At 51.5% G+C, this 21,299-nt stretch overlaps 1 protein-coding gene across 1 annotated transcript in view; it reads left to right on the top strand.

The window, feature by feature from the left end:
• Positions 1 to 592: 592 nt before the first annotated feature.
• ARK2C (arkadia (RNF111) C-terminal like ring finger ubiquitin ligase 2C) overlaps positions 593 to 21,299 on the top strand; it is a 122,844-nt gene continuing 102,137 nt past the window's right edge. The window contains exon 1 of the mRNA XM_005586798.4: positions 593 to 966. Coding sequence (XP_005586855.1) covers positions 906 to 966 — 61 coding nt within the window. The 5' untranslated portion in view covers positions 593 to 905. The remainder of the gene's footprint in view (positions 967 to 21,299) is intronic.

The raw sequence follows: 21,299 nt of genomic DNA, 5'->3' as shown, positions 1-21,299 counted from the left end.
AGAGCAACGACGCGGTGCGCCAGGCAGAGAACCTGGGGACCGTGTATGTCTAACCTGTGTCTGCATCCTGTGTCCCCTCTGTGTGTCTCTGAGAATGCGTTCTTGGCACGTGTCCTGCGTTAACAAGGCGTTTGGTGTGTGCATATCTGTATGACAGTGCCTGGGTCCTGTTTGCGGCTGCTTGTTCGCATTCCAGCTTCCCTTGTGCCCGCAGTCAGGCTCTACACGTGCGCCAGCCTCCGAGCGCACGTCCCCGAGTGACCCGTGCGCGGTGTGCAGGGACCTCAGGGTCGTGTGCACTAAGGGCGCTCGTGCCCGTGTCTCTGCACTAACGAACGCACCTCCACATGTCTGAGTGCACGTCCCTCTCCATGTGTGCACGTTCCGTGTTCACGCCGCCCATGTCTGTGCAGGGGCGCTTCACGCGCGCGCGCTCCGGCCCGCGGGAGGCCAGGCACCCGCGCTGGGCTCCACGCGTCCCGTGGGGCTGACCCCTCCCTCTCGCCCCGCAGCGGGCCGCGGCGATTGGCCGCCCGCCCCCTTCCAGCCGTCACCGCTCCCTCCCCCCGCCACCCGCGCGCCCGCGGTCCCCGCTGTCCCCCGCGGTTCCGGCGAGGCCGCGCCGCGCTGCGCTCCGCTCCCATTGGCTGCGCGCGCCTTTGTGTGGCGGCAGCTGCGGCCCCAGCGCCTTTGAATGTCGAGAGGGGCCGGGAAGGGAGTCTTTCCATGGGCCATCTGTCTCCCCGCCAGCCGCCGCCCCACCGCCGCCCGCGCCCCGCGCTCCGCCTCCCGCCCCGGCGGCTCCCGCAGCCCCGCCGCCGCCCGCGCCCGCGCCCCGGAGCCGCGCCACAAAGGGCCCGCGCGCAGCCGCCGCCGCCGCCGCCGCCGCCGCGCGAGGAGCCAGGATGGTCCTGGTCCACGTCGGCTATCTCGTGCTTCCAGTGTTTGGCTCTGTGCGAAACAGAGGTATCGCTTTTTCCTTTCGGGGTCTGCTTCGGAGCGTGTATCGCCGCAGGCACCGGGGCGGGGGCGGGCGCCGCGGGCGGCCGGGGGCTCAGGGCACACCCGCGAGGACGCAGGGCGAGCGGTGGCTTTCCCCCACCCCCTTTTAGGGGGACCCCCGAGGGTGGGGGCGGCCGCCCTCGTGGGAGCTTTTGTAGTGAAGTTAGGGTTTGGCGAATTTGGGTCCCTTCCTCCCCAGCCCCATTTTTTATTCTTTGCGGCGGACGTGGTTCCCCCAAATCACAGCCCCTTCCCCTAATACCTAGCCCTGTATGATCGAAAGGAGAAAGATACATGACCGTGTGTGTGTGTGTGTGTGTGTGTGTGTGTGTGTGTGTGTGTGTGTATGAGAGAGAGCGGGCGCGAGAGCATGCTTGGTTTTCAGTGGTTTGCTTTTTTTGAGGTATATGTGTGTTTTGTGTTATGTGTGTTTGGTAATTTTTTGGTAATTAGTACCGATGGCTGGCTAGCTGGGACCTGGGTCTCTGCCCTATCCCATACCCCAGCCCCCCACCCTCTCCTGGGCACTTGCACGATTTTCCATCCCATCCTTTTTTCCCCTTTAACCCTTTTTGTGTATCGCCCTTGTGCTATTGCCCTGCTCACCCCGCCCCCCGCAACTATCTTTGTATGACAGTTGCATCCACGGGTTCAAGATGCTTGGGCGTGTGTGTGTGTGTGTGTATGTATGTGAGTGTGTGTACATGTGTGCGAGTGTGTGTGCGCGCGCCTCGGAGAGTCAGACCTGCGCTGCTGTGCCCCTCTGGGCCCGGCCGGAGCGGGGCGTCCGGCCCTTGGGTGTTGCGCTGTGTGTGAGGATGAGGTGGGAAGCTGCCCCCACGCCAGGCCTTTGCCCCGGGCAGCGGTTGACAAAGCAGCGGGCCGGCGCGGGCTTTGTTTTTAACTGTGATAAATGGGGTGTGTTTGCACGGTCCCCTTTCCCCACATCCCCTCTCCCTCACATTCTGCTACAACAATAGCTTGATTTTCCCCTCTTCTCCCCACCTCCACTCCACATTTCTTTCATTTTCTTTTAATAAAAAATTCCCACCTCCCAAGCAAATCCGAGATGCATTTAGATTCATTTTTTTCTTTTTTGTATTCTGCCTCTGGACTCACATTTCTCGTCTTGGAAATGTTTCTTCTATCCTCTCCCACTCCACGTCTGCTTAAATCCCTGCTGGCTCAGGCCCTCCTCCCCCTCTCCCCACTCCCTCACACACAGAATGATGTCTTCCCTTGGCCGACCAGGGCTCCTCTACCAAGTCGGGGTGGGGGGTGGGGTCGCAGGGCCAGCGCTTTAGTGCGCCCCAGGGGCCCGATTGGGCAAGAAAAGGAAAGCCCAGCCCTATTTTATCCAGCCCAGCTGTCCCCAGCCCCGCGCCTCTCCCCAGAACCTAAAAGGCAAGCTTGGCCCCCTTAGGCCTGTTTGAACCGCAGTTTTTTGTGTGATGATAGAATGATGACATTCTGCATTTATCAAATCTTTTTTTTTCTTCATTGTGTAGCTCAGTGAATGGTCAACTCGCTGCTGTGTGCGCTGTGACCCTTCTGCCTCCGCATTTAGCTGTATTGTGACACCCTCTTAACCATTTCCTGTCTCCATCTGAGGAAGGCATTGCTATTTAAGCGGCAGTATCCCCTATCTCAGGCCAGCCTAGCCATGGGGGTGAGGGGGAGTGGGTGTGTGAGGAAGAAAGAGGGGGGCTGGATGCGATCTCCTTGAAATGCCACCCCCTCCCTCAATACACAATTATCTCTTATTACTTGGCATTTCCTCTTAAAACGGGTGTGGAACATTACACTAGGCAGAAATTCAAAAATGATTAAGAAGGATGTTGAGCCTGAAAGTATAATTATCCTGATTAAATCATTACCATCCTCATTAATACCACCAATCTCTAAATACCATTGCAGGATGCTGATTCCATGTTTTGAAATTCAAATTGCTCAGCTGCCTTTAAATTTTATTTTTAATACTACTTTCTCCCTCACCGCCCCTCCCCCCTCAAAAAAAAATCCAACAACACAAATTCTGCCCATCAGTTAAAGTTTACTTTCGTGGCACACACGCCCACAGGAAATTCAAGGGCTGAGGGGTGAGTTGGTCTGTGGGTAAAATTTAGCACAATGTGATAAGAGTTCATGACCTTCCGATAGAGGATACTAATGCTTAACTCAACAAGGTCCTAAACCACAATCTTCTTGTAAAACTATTAGAGAGTCTGCCAGCTTAAATCTGTTCTTTTTAGTTTCCATTGTAGTAGTGTAGGATGTAGGCCATTTCAGAATAGATGTAGAGAAATAACCATTTTTGTATCTTCATCTTGTTTAGCCGAGTACATTGCACTGTAAATCCCTGTTAAGTGGATTCCTTTTGCCTTGGCTTAGAGGCTGCAGCACCCCATTTTTCAGTTATCTGGGTGGCTGTCAGTTAGCTTCTTGGCAGCGCCCAGGCATAACTGAGGATTGCACTTAGTTGGAGGCAAAAAATATTAAACATGTGTATTAAAAAAATCTTTGATGAAATGACAGTTGCTGCTATACCATAGCCTCTGAAAACTTGGTGCACCAAGGTCCCTGGCTTAAATGGGAGCCGTGGCCATAGTGTCTTAATTGTTTAATTGTACAATGTCAAGAGCATCTTTGGACATCCGCCCCGGCCCTCAGAGCTGCCCCTTTAACAGCCGGCTCCCTTCTGCTGCTCGCCAGCCAGACCTGCTTGAAAACTGAAACAAAACAGCAGCAATAATGAAAGAATAAGGCCCCTACTTTGAGGGCCCTTCCAAAATAAAGTCCCAAATAGCCTCCCCAGACTGCCATTTGGCAATCTGAAAAGAAAGAGAAAAAGAAAAGAAAAGAAAAAAGAATCCCAGCAAAATGGTTTTCCATTAAACAGGGGTAGCGTGTTCTGCTGTGCTGAATTACTTCCTGTTCTTATTTTGTGGGTAATTTTTTCTGTATCAAATATCCTTTTGGTTGTGTATCTTTTTCACCTTTTCTTGTACTAAAACTAAAGCATGATCTGTATTTTTTTACATCCCCCAGTTGACAATGTACAGCGCTCGGTTAGAGATGTTACCCTGCTGAAACGTACTGTGGTCGTGTAGCCCGGGCCATCTGCTCATTGTACGCTGCTTTTGTTCTGTTGCCCTTCCGAAGCATGGTGGGCCCAGCCTTTTTTTTTGTATCGTGTGCATGACGACATTGTTACACACAGAATCCACTAATACTAATATACAATCTCTCAATAAAGAACTAGTTTTCCTATATTAACCTAGTGTGCTTTTTCTCTTGCTGTTTTCCCATTTATTGTCGTATCCTGCTGTTTAGATTTTCCCCCTTGCTTTTCTATCCCCACCCTCACCCACCCACCACTCCCACCTCCCATTGTAAGATTTGAGTGAATGCCTTTTCTTTTTACTTTACTTTTTTTTTTTTTTTTTTTTTTTGTGGTACAGATATGGTGACTTTAATCTCATTAGTCCATATCTTTTCACAATAGATGTCTGGGGCGATAGGAGGGGCCAGTTGTCCTGTTACACTGAAACAGTTCACCTGCCTAGAGAGAACCCCTACCTTTGGCCACCTGTGTACTCAATAGCCTCCACATTTCATCTTAGTTTTCAAGATACATGGGCACTGGGTTTATGATGCTGGTGAAGAGAAGGGGATATAACACTTAGGTTGAGAAAAGGGATACTGTTCTTAACTAGCAATCTTGTAGCATTTCAGACTCGCCTAAAAACCCATTTTGAGTTGTGTTTTAACTTTTCTGTTTGCTGTCTCATTGATTTACTGTCCTTATAAATCATGCTGGGGGTGACATGTTACATGTAGCTGAAGCCATGATCTGGAATTTTAAAGTACCCTCTTCTATGTGCATATTTAAATTTTTAGGACTTGCAATGTAAGTTTTGCATTGAGATCCTGGATAAGGAAGATGTTTGAAACAGAAACTGACTCAGACCACTCCCACCCCTGTCCCAGGGCCAACAGTGGACCTGTTACTGTAGGAATAAGAGGGTCTGTGCCCTCTGCAGGCTGTGAGCCAGTTAAAGCTGATTATAGCCTAGTTTCCTGACAGCTGCTTCATCTATGGCCCTAGGGCCTCTCTTAAGAGAAAGACAGCTAAGATCTCAGCCATTGTCTAAGTGTGTGTTGAGGTGGGGAAGGGGGAGGGGGAGATCAGGAGCAAAGTCAGGACCTAACCCAAAATTGAGTTGGAAAAAGAACCCTTAAAACGTCTTTTTTCCATAATTACATTGGAGAAGCCAGTGGAGAGGTATTTTTTCCCCCCTTGGAGTGGAACCCAAATTCAGCCATTTGTCAATTACACCTATTCAATTTCAGCCCAGAAGGAGCCTTGCTAAATGAGGCATTCTAGACACTGAGGAAAAGAGTTGATTAAAGAAATTCCCGGTTATTTCAAAGGGTCATCATTTTGGAGCTGCTCCTCTTTTGGCCAATGTGCCTTGTCCTTGCTCCCCTGGGCTGACTGACTCCCGGGCTCACCCTGCTCCTCGCTGACGGGCGCACCCCTGCCTGACCACAGCGCTTCCTTGCCTTCTTTGTGGCTTCATGCAACTCTCCTCTCCCCCCATGGCTGCCCTCTCTGCTCTGGCCCTTTGTTCTCGCGCTCTTCCCAGCCCGGGTGGGAAAGCTGAGCTGATTTACTGTGACACATGGACACACATGGATGTTCCCAGTGGAGGCCCTGCTGTAGTTTGTGAGAGAGGAGAGGTACAGGTCTACAAGGCTAGTCCTCTGAAGATTTTGCTTGTTTCTTCTTCTTCTTTTTAAATTTTCATTTACACGAGACTTAGAAAGCAAAGCAAACCACTCCAATCCAACCTCAACAATAGTAAAACTACCCTGAATTGAATGATCACTCTCATATTTGCCCTAGAGAACAGTGGCTCGTTAGATCAATCTTAACCAATTCCAAGATTTCATTTTTCTAAATTTTTGTTAAGTATGTCAGAATTGTTTGAGAATACCTTTTGAGGATGGCTAGTAACCTAGTAATAATATAGCAAGCTGTGGGTTAATGGGAAATCACGTTTTAGCAATGGATCCAGTGCATTTAATGTTTGAACCAGATTGTCTGAACTAAACACTTACATATTAAGGAGACTTTCCTGGTGACTGGACGATTCAGGAACTACAAAGTCATTGTTCTTTATATTTATTCTCTCAACCACCTGACACATACCTGTTTTAGCACCTTGACTTCAGGATTTTGGAAAACCCATCAGTTCAGGGAATCCTATGTCATAGGCTTTGAAGTAAGATGGAACACAGTCTTCTTTCTGAACAAGAGAACTTCTCTTGAAACTAGCATCAGAAAGACCCACTAAGTTAATGAGTTTTCTTTAATAATAATTTTCCACAAACCAGCAAATACTATTAATCACTCAAATTCAGGGAAAAGACCACCAAGAGTGTTGAGGCCCTAAAGTGCAGATGACAGAGCCTGGACCACTCGCCTTCCTTTTGTAGTTTTCTCATCTGCTGCCCCACCCTGTTCTTCCCATCTTTAAGTAAGTATCCTGCAGTGGCACATTAGAAGATTTAATGGTTTTCTAGGCTACTGAAGCGATAGTTCTGTGCAGGATCCAAGGGCAGCAGGGACCCCTTATCTGAAACAAAGGGCAGGAAACAACAGGTCCTTGACTCCAATTCAGGGTGTGACTTTGGTTCCCTCAATCCTACTCCACAATTGTCACACAAATCTCCAAGACACTTGTGCCCCAGTTTCTCTATGGATCTAAACAGCTTTGTAAAAATTCCCGCCTTAACACTGTATGAATATGAATTAGTATTTATTAGTTTCCGGTATGGTTTAGCCACAGATCAACCAATATATTTCCAAGAGAATTGGGGGCTTATCTTGGAAAGACTCAGAGTTTCAGGATGATTTAAGAACCAAAAGCAAACACTTATAACCGCATAGCCAAACCACATGCAATGCCTGTACTCCATGTGTCTAGTTGTTCATTCATTCACCTACTCACCTGTTTGTTCATTCAGTTAATGAGTGTTCTTTGAATACTTACTTGGGGCCAAACACTGCGCTAAGGGGGATACAGAAGAAATGGAGACCCGAGTGCCTCCCTCCTGGGGCTTATGCTGAGGTTGAGGGATGAATGCTTAGGAAACCAGATACTGTCTAAGATGTTCTGGGCCAAAATGTCCACATGAGTGGCAGAATGTCCTGACTGGTGAGATAAAAGAGCATGGAACAGTCCAGGGTTTGAGTCCTAGCCCAGTCTTGACCTGAAAGGGTGAACTTAGGCCACTGCTTTGAGCATCCTCTGAACAATGACTGATGACTGCCATGAAACCTACCTGATAGGCTGTGTCTACGCTATTAGAAGATACCTCGCACACAGCAGGTGCCTAGGATGTGCCAGACAGCTGCCCCTTCCCTTCACAACTGTAGGTGTTTACTGGCCAGGGGATCAAATAAGGTCAGAGGTGAGCTTGCTGCAGAGGCAGGTTTGCGATGTGCCTTAGAGGGCGGTATGTATACAGAAGGGAGGAGGAGGAAGAGGAGAGAGCACCCCAGGTGGAGGGAATGAGTGATTTTGGCCAAGGCCAGTGGCTCTGCTGATTTGGCAAGAACAGAGAGTGCATAGCAGGAGGGAGGAGTGTGTGTTGATTGGGGGGCACATGTGCAGGCCTACGGGGAGCACCGGGATCATTGTCCTGTCTTTGAATGGCTCTCCTCAGAGCACAACTCCAGGAGTTAAGCAGCACGAGGTCTGGAGAATGTGGGAGAAAAGGCTTGAAGAGGTTTTGAAGCTAGTTTCTGAAGGCCTCCGGAAGAGTTTGGACTGGCTCCTTTGGCCTTTGGGAGCTCTGAGGGGAGAGGGCTGTTTAAACAGTTTATTCTGCAGCTGATGACAGAGGGATGGGGCTAGAGGCTGAGGTCAGGGAGGAGGTGGGGCAGGCTTGGGGGGTGGGGAGGGGAAGAAGGCTCACATCAGGGGCTTTACTGTAAGGTGGAGTAAACAGGATTGAGTCCATGTGGAAGGGGCTGAGGGACAGGAGGTCTTTGGGGTGCTTTGGAGAATATAAGACCATGAAGACAAATGGGGAAGATGAGAGGAACAGTCCATTTTGGGGAGAATTGAATTTAGTGTACAGATAAGCACACAGAACTTCAGACGCCAGAGTGGCAGATGGAAGGGAATTGTGGCAACGTCTGGGAGTTGAGACTTCTAGTCCTTTTCATACAGATTCCTGGTTGGGGTAGGAAATGAACTTCAACAATAAAAATTCCTCATACTCACATGACTTGTCCCCCACAAACTCTCTGTTCATGCCTGAAACTCTTATGAGGTTATTCGCATGTGTCTTTACTGGCTTAGGTTACCCCTTGAGCAAGCTTTCCTACCATATGAACTCCTCCCGGAGCTGTACCAATCAGTGTCCCGAAATCTCAGATGGAACAAGTTTTATCAAACTCTGCCTTTCTTGAAAAGACAGACCCCAAGGTGGGCAAGTGCCAGGACTCCACTACTTTGCAAAAGGCTATCCCTACACATGGGAGCAGGGGGAACTGGAGGGAGCCCACCCAGTGGTGTATTGGGAGAGGAGACGGCAGGGAGTGGGGACTGAGGACAAGGACAGGGACTCTGATCTCAAGTTTGGTCCTGTCTGCAAGGAGGGGTTTTTTCCCAATTCAAAGCTCTCTCTTCCGTTATCTCATTTCCTCCTTGGCACAGCCCAAGAGGAGTTAATTGGGAATCAGAGGAGGAAGCTGAGGCCACGAGTGGTGAAAGACTTTGCCACCCTTCCTGACTAGCTAGTAAATGGCTAAGCCAGAAGGGAAGCCCAGGTGATTGGACACTTGACTATGGCCCCCTGCACCGCCCGCCATGGCCTGCATGTGGCGAGGAGCCTCGTCAAGACCAAGGCAAGAATGAGAAAGGAATCCCTGCTTTCCTGCCATAGTCGGTGGGACCGATTCTGAATGCTAGGCTCTTTGTCCACAGTGGAAGAGGCTCTTTCCAGCTAATGGCCTGCCAAGCTTCAAGGGGGTCTAGGCCCCCAAACCTGAGCCTTGCAAGTCCCAAAAGGGGACTTTGAGAGACAGGGAGGGTGCACGGTGGACCGGAAACTCTCCAGAGTAGGAAGTGAACAGGGCATTGGAACCCAGGGTGGAGAGTCCTGTCACCCTCAGATGCCGTCTCAGAGCAGGCCTGGCCGGCTTGCTGGGGGAACTCCAGGGAGGTGGAGCCTGTGCCCTGATTTCCACAGAAATAACAGGTATCCCCTTCCTGAGGCTTTGATCCCCGAAGTGAGGGCATGTTTTGCATTTTTTCTTAGATTATCTTGAAGCCTTAACAAATTGTATCTATGTTGTTTCATGGAGATGATAGAATCACGTTCTGGAAAGTTTAGAAAATAAACCAAAGGAAAAAAAAATCTCATAGGAGTCCATCCCTCTGCAATCATGTTAGTGAAATGCCTTCATGTTTTTGTTCATGTATTTGTTGTCTTTTTGGGGGGGAGGGGGTGGAGCTGTAAACACAATATATGTATACTTTTTACATTCTCTATTTCCTATTTTACTTTAATGTCACAGACATTTTCACATTCTGCTTTGCTGTTTTCACAAGCACCGCTTTTAATGGCTACATAATATTCCACTTGAATAGTGGCTCAACAGCCAAGTTTGCTGGCTTCGCATGCCGTAGTTTCTAGGCCTCTTGGTGCTGCTCTAACCCACCTCCCTTGGACTGCTGTCCAGCCACGTGGGGAGGAGGGATCAGGTGTGACAACTCACTCCTCTCTGCCCACCAGCAGCCCCTTCTATCGAGAGGCCCAAATAAGTGGAGGGAAGGCAGATAAGAGAGGGCTGGGGAAAGGAATACGACTTGGATAAACCATTCTGAGACTGAGATTCTGGTCCACAAACTTCCACTGTGATCTTGAACAGGTCAGTTTCCTTCCATCAATTCTCAGTTTTCCCATCAGTCAAATGGGTACATCTTATGGCTTGTGCCTTACTGGACTTGTCACATGAAGTAATGCGTAGGAAACAAGTCGAGAAGCCAGCCAAAGGCGACAGTGAAGATCATCACTGGTATTCTTCACAGTGGTGGCGCTCAGACAGGCCATGTGGGACAGTGGAGATAGTCCTGGCTTCATGGCCTCTCTGCCAGTAACTACTCATGTGAGGTCTTGGCCAAGCCTGAGTACTCTGCGACTTCACTGCCTATCTGCCAAGGGAGAGAATTAGCTGAATTGCCCCTGCCTGCTCTAAAACACTGCCTTCCTCGTGATGAGAAGAGCTTCTATTCCTGTCACCTTTTTGCTTTTTCATTGGGAGAGTAGCCACATGAGCTTTAGGACTCAGTAGGCACGTGAACTTCCACTGGCCAGGTCACACTGTGCAGTAGGTGGGAAGGGAGCAGTAATTGCCCCTGCCTGGCTAGTAGCCCATCCAGGGCATGGGCTAAACGTGGAAGCACAGACACAAGGCTCCTTGACCCTGAGCTCAGGGCTGGCATAAGCCTGGTGCCGCTGCTCTTGTTGGGTCAGTGAGCGGGACATTCCCCCGGACGCTGCTGCTTCCTTCTGCTGTCCTTTCCTTGAAACATGCCCCTGGGGTGTGCCACTGTGCGCAGCGGAGCCCTCCAGGAAGTCCTCCCTGCCAGCAAGGGAGGGGGACGGTCACCCACGTTGGCCTCCCCTGATGACGCTGTATCCCTCAGATCTAAGTGCTGGCCTCACTGCACCTAGGAAAGGAAGCTGTGGCTGCTGACTCAGCACCAGCCTGCAGGTGGAGAGGGGGTGGAGGAGCTCTCTGAGGCTGGGAGGAAGTGAGAATTCAGTGGACACCTGTCTCAAGGAAGGGCAGGAAGCATTGGAACAGCTGCTGTGCCCCCTCTGAAGCTGAGTGGGAGGGAAGGGATGGAGGCGCTCTCCATGTCTTCCCCCTTCTCCCTCCGCCCCCAGCCAGCTTGCTTAGCTCCAGCCTTTCTCTCCCATGCCACCCCCTCCTCAAAAGCTCAGGGGGCCCCTCTGGGCTGCCTGTGCCCGAGGACCACCCACCTCCTGCAACACCTGCTTCTACTCCTCAAATTCCCTGGAGCTAATGGGAGAATGTGCTCACTCCCACCCCCAGCGTGGAGACACTGGCCTTCCTTAAGCCAAAGGATGGCCCTTCCCCGGGGGATCTTGGCCTCCACGGGGGACCTCAGCCTCCACGGTGGGCTCATTCCCTGGAAGGGACAGGCATGGACTCAGGGGAAGGGACCATACCTGCCCCCTCTGCCTATGATGTCCCCCCAAGTCCTTTTCAAGACTTCTGACCAGACCTGAAAAGTCAGATTCTGGGAAGGTGAGGGAGTGACAGTGGGGGACTTGGGCCCAAAGAACAGGTCCTTGCATGGCCCAGAGGTCTGTGTGTCCCCAGCTCTGTGCTGAGGATGGAGACAGCAGAGGCAGCTGGGCCAGAGCCTTGGCTTGGTTCTGTCAGCACCCTCCAGAGCTCCTCATCTTGGACACCAGGGTGGTGGGCTGTGGCCTAGGCCTCCCCTCTGGTGGGCTCATGTCCCTCGGGGCAGATTGGGACATCAGACCTGTCTCGCTCTCTAAGGGCTGTGTCGGGAGGGAAGCTGAGCTTGGGAGGCAGCTCCTGCCTCACTCCTTCTGGCCAAGCTGATGCTGAGGCTGCTCTGGGGCAGGGGTGCCTGGGATGCAGGGGTGCCTGGGATGCAGGGGTTCCTGGGATGCAGGGCTGCTGGCTGCCACCTGCCATGGAACCAGAGGGACAGGGCAGCAAGGGACAACTGGAAGGAAGGTTGGGCCCGCTGGAACCAGAAGAGTCCAGCGCTCTCCCTGCCAGGAGGAAAGGAACTAAGGGAGGGGGTGAGGGAAGAGAGGTCATGTGGGGTGAGGGGGCAGCAGCCAGACCCCAGCTTGGTCTTCCCCGGGCAGGTGCGGTGAGAGTGTGATTGAGAAGGTGGGAGAGGAGTCCAGATGCCAACCTGAGATGGCACAGTCCCATCCTGAAGGTGTCTGACAAGTCTCAGTTTCCCCCAGCGGAGAAGTGGTGGGAAGGAGGAGGGAGGCGTCAGGTTCCCGCCTTCTCAGCTGGTGTCTCTCAGCCATCTCCTGGGTATTCCCTAAGTCAGGGCCCATCCCTGCACAGGTGCACCTGGGGAGCATCTGGCTGGAGGGTGGACTAGATGTGTGTGCAGCAGAGAGCAGAATCTTGACTCCGAGGGCGAAACAGGGCCTGGGCCTGCCGCAGGATAGACACGGTTTCTAGTTTTATGTCTCAATTTGGGGAAAACATGAAGCTTATATTAAACTAAACAAGCAACTCTTCTACCTCCAATTGCAAATTTTACATAAACTTTCGAATGAAAATACAGAATTTTCAAAATACAGTGATGTTCCATTCAGGCATGCCAGTCCGGGCTGTGCCTTGACTCCCGGGGTGGCTCTACACTCCTCTGGCATTTGGGTCCTTCTCGGGGTGAGTGACAGAAACACTTCAGGGTCAGCCCAAGGCCTCATCTTCCCAGAGCTTGGGGACCCAAGCTGTTCAGTGGCTGGAGAGTCAGAGCTGGCTCTTGGAGCTCTAGTCAGGATTGGAACTCGGTTTCTTGACTCTGAGGGCTAGTGGGCATTTCGGGTTTTGGCTCAATGCCATTTGTAAGTGGCACAAGCTATGGCAGCTATGGGATGCTTTGTGGGAGGCATGACTGGGTGAGGCTTGAGGACAGCTTGGGTTTAACTGGTCATAGAGAAAAGGGATAGCATTTCAACATGTTGGCATATCCTCACGTGTGCCAGGCCTGGGAACCAGAGCCTGAGAGGGGAGGCCAGGAGACAAAGAGAACCCCACCGATGGGTGCGAAGGAGATCTTCTGAGGGGGGTACAGGACTCTTTTTATTGTAGTAAAACATATACAGCATAAAGTCTGCTGTTTCAACCATTTAAAGTGTACTGCAATTCAGTGGCATTACATACATTCACAGTGCTGTGCGAACATCACTGCTTTCTATTTCCAAAACTTTTAAATCACCCGGAACAGAAACTAAGAGCTCCCTTGGGTTTAGGGCCTCGTCCCAGGCAGGTCAAGGGCTGTGTTTGCTGGGTCTCCTTGAGGAAAGATTGGGGGCCGAGGGGATGGGAAACTAAGCCGTAGCAAAAAATACACAGATTTTGCCATCAGGCAGCCTTTAGCTTGACCACCTATCAGCTGCAGGACTTTGGCCCTCTCTGAGCCTCAGTCTCTTAAAAAAATGGAAATAGTTGATGTAAATACCAGTGTCACAGAGAGGTGAGGATGAAAGGGAGTTCTCATGCTCATAAAGTACGAGACACCCCAAATCCTGGGAAGTATTTAGCAAAAGATGGCCATTTCCCAACTCCCACCACACACCCCACTTCCCCAGTGCAAACACACCTCTGCTTGTTCAGGCCTGGGACAGTCTAAGGGGACTTAGGCGAGTGCAAAGCAGGCCCTTGGGCAGTCAGGGAAGGGCTGGGCATGTTTCAGCTTAATTGTGTAAGCAGTTACTGAGAACCTGCTTTGGCACAGACAGCCTGTGACCTGTAGCCCAAGTGGGGAGACCCCCGAACACTCCTGATGTGGGTGGAGAACGGGTAACAAGAATGGCCAAACAGTGGTCATGCTGGCCAGAAAGTGTGGCCCAGCAGGGAGGTATCTTAGTGCACGGGACGGGGAGAGGTCACTGAGGCCTGCGGAAAATCAGGAGGGCCTCCCAGAGGAGGCAAGACTGGAACTGTTCCCCGAGGAGGAAGAACTGTAGCTCTGCTGCCTTGGGGAGTGATCAGGTCAGCCCTGCTCCCTGCCCCTCTCCCATGTAGGCCCAGATCTGATCCAAGAGGTGAATGTCAGAGTCCTGTGGCTGTCACCCTCGTCTGAATTTTCTTTTTCTTTTCTGGAGCATCGGGCCCTCTCATTTCATTGTCATCCCTTCCATTCCAGTCCCCATCCTCCCTGCCATTCCCTGGCCCTGGCCATCCTGCTGATATTCTCTGCCTCCTCTCCTGCCCCTCTGCCCAGCCGAGCTGCCTGAGTGCTCCAATGGGTCACCGTGCCACCCCTTGAAAGAAAGTCACGTGGAGGGGTTGCTGCTTGAGGGAGCTGGGGGCTTCGTGTCCTCCCTCTGAAGTGGGCAACCCTCTTGGGACATTGGTTCTGCTCTTTGCAGAAAAGGGTACTCATTCTTACCTGCCAGGTTGAGTGAGGATTAAATGAGATGTAATGTACCCACCATGAATGCTTCCTGGCACAGAGTAGGGGCTATCCTTACTGTTCTATATGGCTACCTGCTAGGGAGTTGCCATGCACAGAGTCCCCCTGCCTGCTCCTAGGAGGCACATTGAATTTTGTAAGGGAAATAAAGGGCAGGGGGCAAACTGAGCCTCAGTGTTCTTATCTGTAAAATGGGAACAATTATAGCAAGTCCCCCAGCAGGGTGATAGTGAGGCTCAAATTTGATCATGGTTTTGTTCAGCTCATCTAACGCATACGCACTGAGCACCTGTGTTGGACCAGGCCCCGCGCAGGCATGGAGGACACAAGGATAATAATAATAACCATAAGAGCAGTAGCAGATGCACACGTAGCACTTACTCTGTGCCAGGCACCCTCCTAAGTACTTTGCCTGCCCTAAAAATACTGAGCCTCGTGGGAAACAGACAGACACAGGAAGATCATGGCCCTAAGGTATGTGCTGGGTGTTCTCTTAGCCTGCGGGAAACATCTTGGGGAGGGCAATGCCTGGGGTAGCTGATGCTTGGGTGAGTCGTAAAGGATCTTGTTGCCCAGGAAGAGGTGGGGTGAGGGTGTTGTGGGCTAAGGGATTGCGGGGGTGAGGGGAGGGGAAGGGCAGGCTGAGAAGGAGAGTCATGCAGAGGGGTCACCGCGACAGGGAGCTGGGGGGCTGAGGGACTGCAGGGAAGCTGGGGCTTTGTCGGCCCTCCTTTTCAACATGGCAGCTTTGCCTATTGGCCAGCGTTGCTGGTGGTTGATTGTCTTTTGTCAAGAATAAAGTGCACATAGTCTATTCAGAACCTCTGTATGTCCTGAGCTAAGGGCTGAGGCTGCAAGAAAGCGAGGCAGGAGTTTCAACAGACTCTGGTGAAGCAATGCTGGGACAGTTACCTCCAAAGGAAGAGGTGCCATGGGCTACTGTTGGGAGGGTGGGAAACTTCAGAGAAAAGAGCAGAGTGGTGTGGTATCTGGGAGACCTCCTGGAAGACACAGGGGTGGGACTGACCCTTGAAGTAGGGGCTTAGGGCAGCATTTTCCACACTGTCCAAGCAAGCATCAGGGCCTCTTGAGCTGTTAAAAGTTGTTTATGCAGAAAGGTTACATATTCCAACAGTTTGGAAACACTACACACTATATCCCAGTTTTGGAGAGTCCCAGTGTGTATTAGCAAATTAAAGTCCCTGATAAGTCCTGCAACCAAGAGAGCCCTTTGGTTTTGCTTTAGCAGCATTTCCCAAAGCTATCTGACCACAGAACTCTCTCTCTCTCTCTCTCTCTCTGTGTGTGTGTGTGTGTGTGTGTGTGTGTGATTTCTAGAAGCATACCTTGAACTTGGTTGCATGGAACACAGTTTGGGAATGCTGGCCTGGGAACTGGGTCATCTAGCTCAAGACCGGCCAGAAGGAACTCCCTTATACTGCAGAGGTAGGGAGACTGAGAAAGGGCCATAAAAGGGAACTCATGGATGGTGACTGCCTGAATTACTTCCCACCATAGTCTTCCTCCCAGAGTGCCATCTTTACCCAGTATCTTAGTACATTTGAACTGCAATAAGAAAATGCCATAGACTGGGTGGCTTACAAATAACAGAAGTTTGTTTCCCAGTGTACTGGAGGCTGGGAATCCAAGCTCAAGGTGCCAGCAGGTTTGTTGCGGGTGAGAGTCCACCTCCTAGATGGCTGTCTTTTTGCTGTAACCTTGCGTGGCAGATGGTGAGAGGGACTCCTCTGGGGCCTCTCTTATAACGGCACTAATTCCATTCATGAGCACTTCACCCTTAGAATCGAGCCACTTCCCGAAGGCCCCATCTTTTAACACCATCACGTTGGGGGTTAAGATTCAACATATGAATTTTGAGAGGACACAAACATTCAAGTCATAGCACCTACTCTAGAGAAGACTCTAGAGGGAGGTCAGCGGTGAGCTGGCCTCTCATTCCCAGTGGTATTTTTGCTGGCCAGCCAGGGGAAGCTGCCAGTGGGCATAGCTCTGGAGAGGGCTCTCTGCCACTGAGGGCACCTGCCCTGTGCCAAAGCCCTATTCAGCTTAGGGCCTTCCTTCCCACCTTCTATCTTACATTTATGACCTTGTCCAGATTCCTCGAAGTGGAGTTTCTTGCCTATCTAGTTGGGCACCCCTTGCCCAGTAACCCACAGCTACATGTGATGCGCTGCCCACGATCCACCAGCACCTGACGCTCACATCATCGTGCACCCAGATGGTCACCCTGACACATGCCCATCCCACTGTGGGCCCCATGCAATATGCATTTACACGTTCATCCACAGTTCACATACCGTTATAACAGCAGCATGCATTCATTTACACATACGCATCTGTATTAGATGAGAATACACAGTACATATACACACCCACATTCCACGTGCCAATACGCGCACAGACTCATACCACTCACCACTCACATACGTGTACACACATGCACACCCCATGATACATAGCCACAGAAATACAGGCTTAAATGTTTCCAGAAGGGACTCCTTTCCCCTTCTTTTCTCTGACATGTCACCTGTGCCCCTGTGAAGCCCCTACCCCACCATCGCTGAATTCAAACAATATTTCAACAGGAGATGGAGGCCTTATCCATCTAGAAAAACACCATGTGTATGAGTGTGTCCACATGTGCAGGCCAGCTGCAGAGCCTGGGTCTGTGGTACCAGGCCACAGCTGATTTGGTGTGCTCCCCATTATGATGGAGAAAACAAGTGTCACAAAGCTCTGTTTGGATGCCGTGTGGCCTAGGAGGGCTTCCTGGAGGAGTTGAGTCTTCAGCTGGGATGGAAGCGTGAGGTCCATGTCAGTAGAGCATGAGAGAAGGGAGCGCTGAGGTATGGGGGTCACACAAGGGGCGTCAAGAGGGGCGAGCATGGCCGGGAGCAACCCCAACCCCAAGAACCCCGGCAGCAGTTACAGGAACAGTTTGGGCAGAGGTGGAGGAAGAAGCAGCAGGGCCAGGAAATGGCCGGCAGCTCTCTCTGCTGGCGTTCCTCCTGCCACCCTCGCTGGTGGCACTGACACCTGGCCGAGGTCATCAGTAGCTGAGAGACTCCTTAGCTAGTGCTCAGCTGTCACACTGGGGGAATGAAAGAGACCATATGATACTGATATCGCTGTCCTGCTTTATAAAGTGTCCTAACAAGCTGGCGAGCCAGGCACACTCAGTCTTATTTACGGCCGCTATTATTTCTCTGACATCAAGATTAATTTGACGATAGCTGTTTATAAGCGCTTTCATCATCAGATGGGCCCATTACCTGGGAGGAGAGGAGGGCCGGATTTAATTTGTGAACAGTGTGCCGAGTCCCTCTGCCCCCGGTGTGTGTGCAGGAGGTGCAGCCATAAATCATGGCAGATGCCAGCAGCGCTGAGACCAGAGGGCCGGGAGCTCCCCGAGCAGGCAGACCCCAGAGCTCACGTGCGGCAGAGGGGCTGCCTGGCAGGTGTGCCAGTCCGCAGAGCCGGGGAGGGAGGCAGGGATGCACAATCTTCTCTGCTGGGGGGAGGCCCCAGAAGATCTCCCTGCCAAGGAGCTTCCCACTGGAGTGGACACTGAGTTAGAATCATCTGGAAGCTTGTTAAAATACAGATGACCTAGCCCTACAGAGTCACCGCCTCTGTGAGTGGAGCTTGGGACTTCCCTCCAGTCTGGAGTTTGAGGCCTGGGGGCAAGGATGGGCTGTGAGATAGGCTGGAGCAGTTCCCTTCAGATGCACCCAGTTCCAAGCAAAGGTGCCCCTTCCCTGGATATCTGAGCAGAAAAGGACAAGAGGAAGAGCTGGCAAATAATAGACCCGAGCAAAAAGCTAAAGAGATTGGGTCCTTGAGCCACATGGTAAGCTTTGCCAAGGCTGTCTCCTTGCACCTGCAGAGCCGCCCTGTCATTGTCCTCCCTCAGCCGCCCAGCCCCTTCCTGCTAAGCAGGACAGAAACATCAGCTCATGAGGGATACATCGGGGGCTTTGTCCTCTGACGTTGATCTTTGAGTTATTTTTTTATTAAACCCAACTGAAAGATAACTTAGGCAGTTCTCAGTTACATGGCCTGGAAACAGAGGCCTAGGTTTAAGTCCAGCTTGGACCCCAAGCTCATGCTCTTTCCATGACCTGAGGCAGAGTCCCAGCGTGGGGGCAGGGCCTGGTTACCTGAATCCACTGCACACAAACATTGCAGCCTCAGCAAATGGTAAATCTATCGGTCTGTGTTGGGATGCAGTACCCAAGAATACGAGGTGATGAAGAGGTCCGCCTTACTGTGCACCCAGGCAGTTTTTCTCCTAAGGGTGGGTATATTTCCTGGGAGCCTCTGGAGTGAATAGCCTTCAGAATGCAACGGAGTCTTTCTGCCCTAGTGGCCTGGCAGACCCTGTCACTCCCAGGATGGTAGCCCTGTCCTCTGCCTCCCAGGCCTTGGCCTTCCCTTCCCCACCATTGGTTCTTGACAGCCTTTGCAGGGCTCTGCTGGAGACATTTGGGAACCCTCCAGGCCCCCCTTCTCCTCAGGGGCCTTGGATCCTATCCAGGAGGCTTACCTTGATGAACTCCACCTGGTCAAAGCCCATAAAATGGGAAGGCAGTCAGTATGGACTCCATTAGACTCTTTCCCCACCTAGAAGCTACAGTTTTGTTAATGTAGCCTCAGTTTGCATTGGCTATTTTGGGTACACATCATCCTGTCCCAATCTTAATTTATGTGGACCAGAGCTCCCATATCTGATAACACCTGCTACGGAGACTATCATGTCCCAGCCTAGTGGAGTAGGTTTATTGGGTCAGATGTAAGTTTGGCTGTGGTAATAGAGATTCAAAATAAAGGTGACTTAAAGGGATAGCAACTCTCAGAACAGCCTAGAGCGGTGCTCAATGTCAAGGACTCAGGTGCCTCCTCTCTTGTTGCTCCACCCTCCCTAGGGTGTGGCTCTTTTCTGCATGGTCCAGGATGGTTCACACCTTTGTCCACTTTCCAAGCATCAAGATGGAGGAAGAAGGGAAAGGTCAGAAAGAGCGTGATACAGCTTGCACAAGTCACCCCAACTCATACCCCATTGGCTAAACTGGGTCATGTAACCACCCTTAGCTGTAAAGGAGGCTGAGAAGTCTTATATACTGAAGGCCGTGTGCTCAGCTAAATTCAGGGGTTGTATTACCGCAGAAGGAGAGAACAGATAATGGGGGAGCCCTCAGTAGGTCATCTCTGCCTCAGTTGGTGCTTAGAACCCACATGTCAGGTCTTACATTGATTCTGGGTGAAGCTCCTCCTTTGTCTATCCTTCTTGCATAAGTGGCACTGTGAGTGGGACTAGCATGCCCTCCATGGCTTCACCCACATAGACAAAGACATCCCCAAGGTAGGAAGTGAGAAGCCATCCTCCAAGTTGGTGTCAAACTGCCGGCCTGTGGTGATTGGATGTGATTACTCATCTCATTACAAATCTTCCTGTCTCGTGACTAGCCTGCGTTTTCCATCTTTATCCAAAAGACTATAGTGGAATGTTAGATCTAAAAATGAGATGATGTCTGTGAAGTGCTCAGTCCAGGGTGTGCTGAACAGTAGACACTGAATGAAAGCTGCACATCCTTGGGCAAGATATTTAACCTCTTGGTGCCTCGCTTTTCTCATCTGAGAGATGGGGATGTCATCGTGACCTCCTCCATGGATTGTTGGGGAGATTCGGCCAGAGTCCATGGAAAGCACCAGGTGCGATGTCTGGGCCGTGAGTCAGGCTGCTGGGTGAGAGCAAGGGTCTGTGACCTCCTGACAGGGTTGCTGTGGGAGTGAAGAGATCTGTGTAGCTTTTAGCACAGGTGCCTGGCAGGTCGTAGGCACTCAATGAATGATAGTTTGCTCCCCGTCCGCTACCCCACTGTCACTGGTAAGGGATGTTACCTAAAAACCCTTAATCCCACTCCATCCCTCTACAAATGGAAGCATGTGGGAGGACTCTGAAAGTCAGAGAGTGGGAGTGACGGGGCCCCGGAGACGCATGCTGCTGGCAGGCAGGGGACCAGGACTCTGGCTCCTTCCCACAGCATTGTGGCCCCCTCCCATGCTGCTGCCTCGGGTCCTTGCTCTGAGAAGGGAAAGGAAACAGGCCCTCCAGAAGAGATAACCAGATACAGACAGCCCATGTCGAGGACCCAGAGACCTGGGGTTGGGAGATGGAGTAGCAGGGGCTTGCGGTGGGGTGGCCTGGCTGGGCCCTAGGTGACTCTGCCTCCCGTTCACCAAGACCCAGCTCTCAGGGTTTTATTGGAAGCCTGGAAGGGACCTCAAAGATATTTAGCCCACCCCCTCATTTTACAGGGAGAGGAAGGGACTTGGCCAAGATCACTCAGCGGGGGAGAAGACAAGCTCCCCACATCTCAGTCTCTACTCTCACTCTAAACCAGGAAGGCAGGAGCCACAGTGTTCACCAGGCTCCCCACTTCTCTCTTCCTTTTGCCCAAATTTATGAATTGTTTCATTTCTTCCCACACCGTAGTCACTATGTCCAGCAAAGGTCCAGGGAAGGGCATGTATGTTAGCAGAGACGCCAGCACCAGAGACACGGGACACCTCTTAAAGGAGGTAGCTATGATGTAGGGGAGTTTTGCTGGGCCAGGGATTGGGGGTCTGGCCTCACATGCCAGCTCTACAAGTGTGGGCAGAATTGGACACACCTCCCAGCGTTAGAGTGATTAACTGATGCAGGTTTGTACACTGCCAGGGCCCATGCACACACTCAGGCTATAATGATGGGGGGGTCCTCATGCACGAAGCACAGATCAGAAGACACAGGATCAAGGCCCATAGGCGCCCAAACCCAACAGTGCTGCTGACAAGATGGAGTTCTCAGCTCCCTTAGAGGCCGAACTTGAGAAACCTTTACAAGAGACTTGAGAGCTGGTTAGAATATCTCCAGGGTCTCTGCCTGATCCTCTCTAGGGTTTTCAAAGACTGTACCATCCCTGTCAGCCACAGCATCAGCACCATTCTAAGATGTATGCGCTTTCACATTTCACATCTTGG

This window comes from Macaca fascicularis, chromosome 18 (assembly GCF_037993035.2).
Source record: "Macaca fascicularis isolate 582-1 chromosome 18, T2T-MFA8v1.1".
Classification (NCBI taxonomy): Eukaryota; Metazoa; Chordata; class Mammalia; order Primates; family Cercopithecidae; genus Macaca; species Macaca fascicularis.
This window is presented reverse-complemented; position numbering and strand designations above follow the sequence as displayed.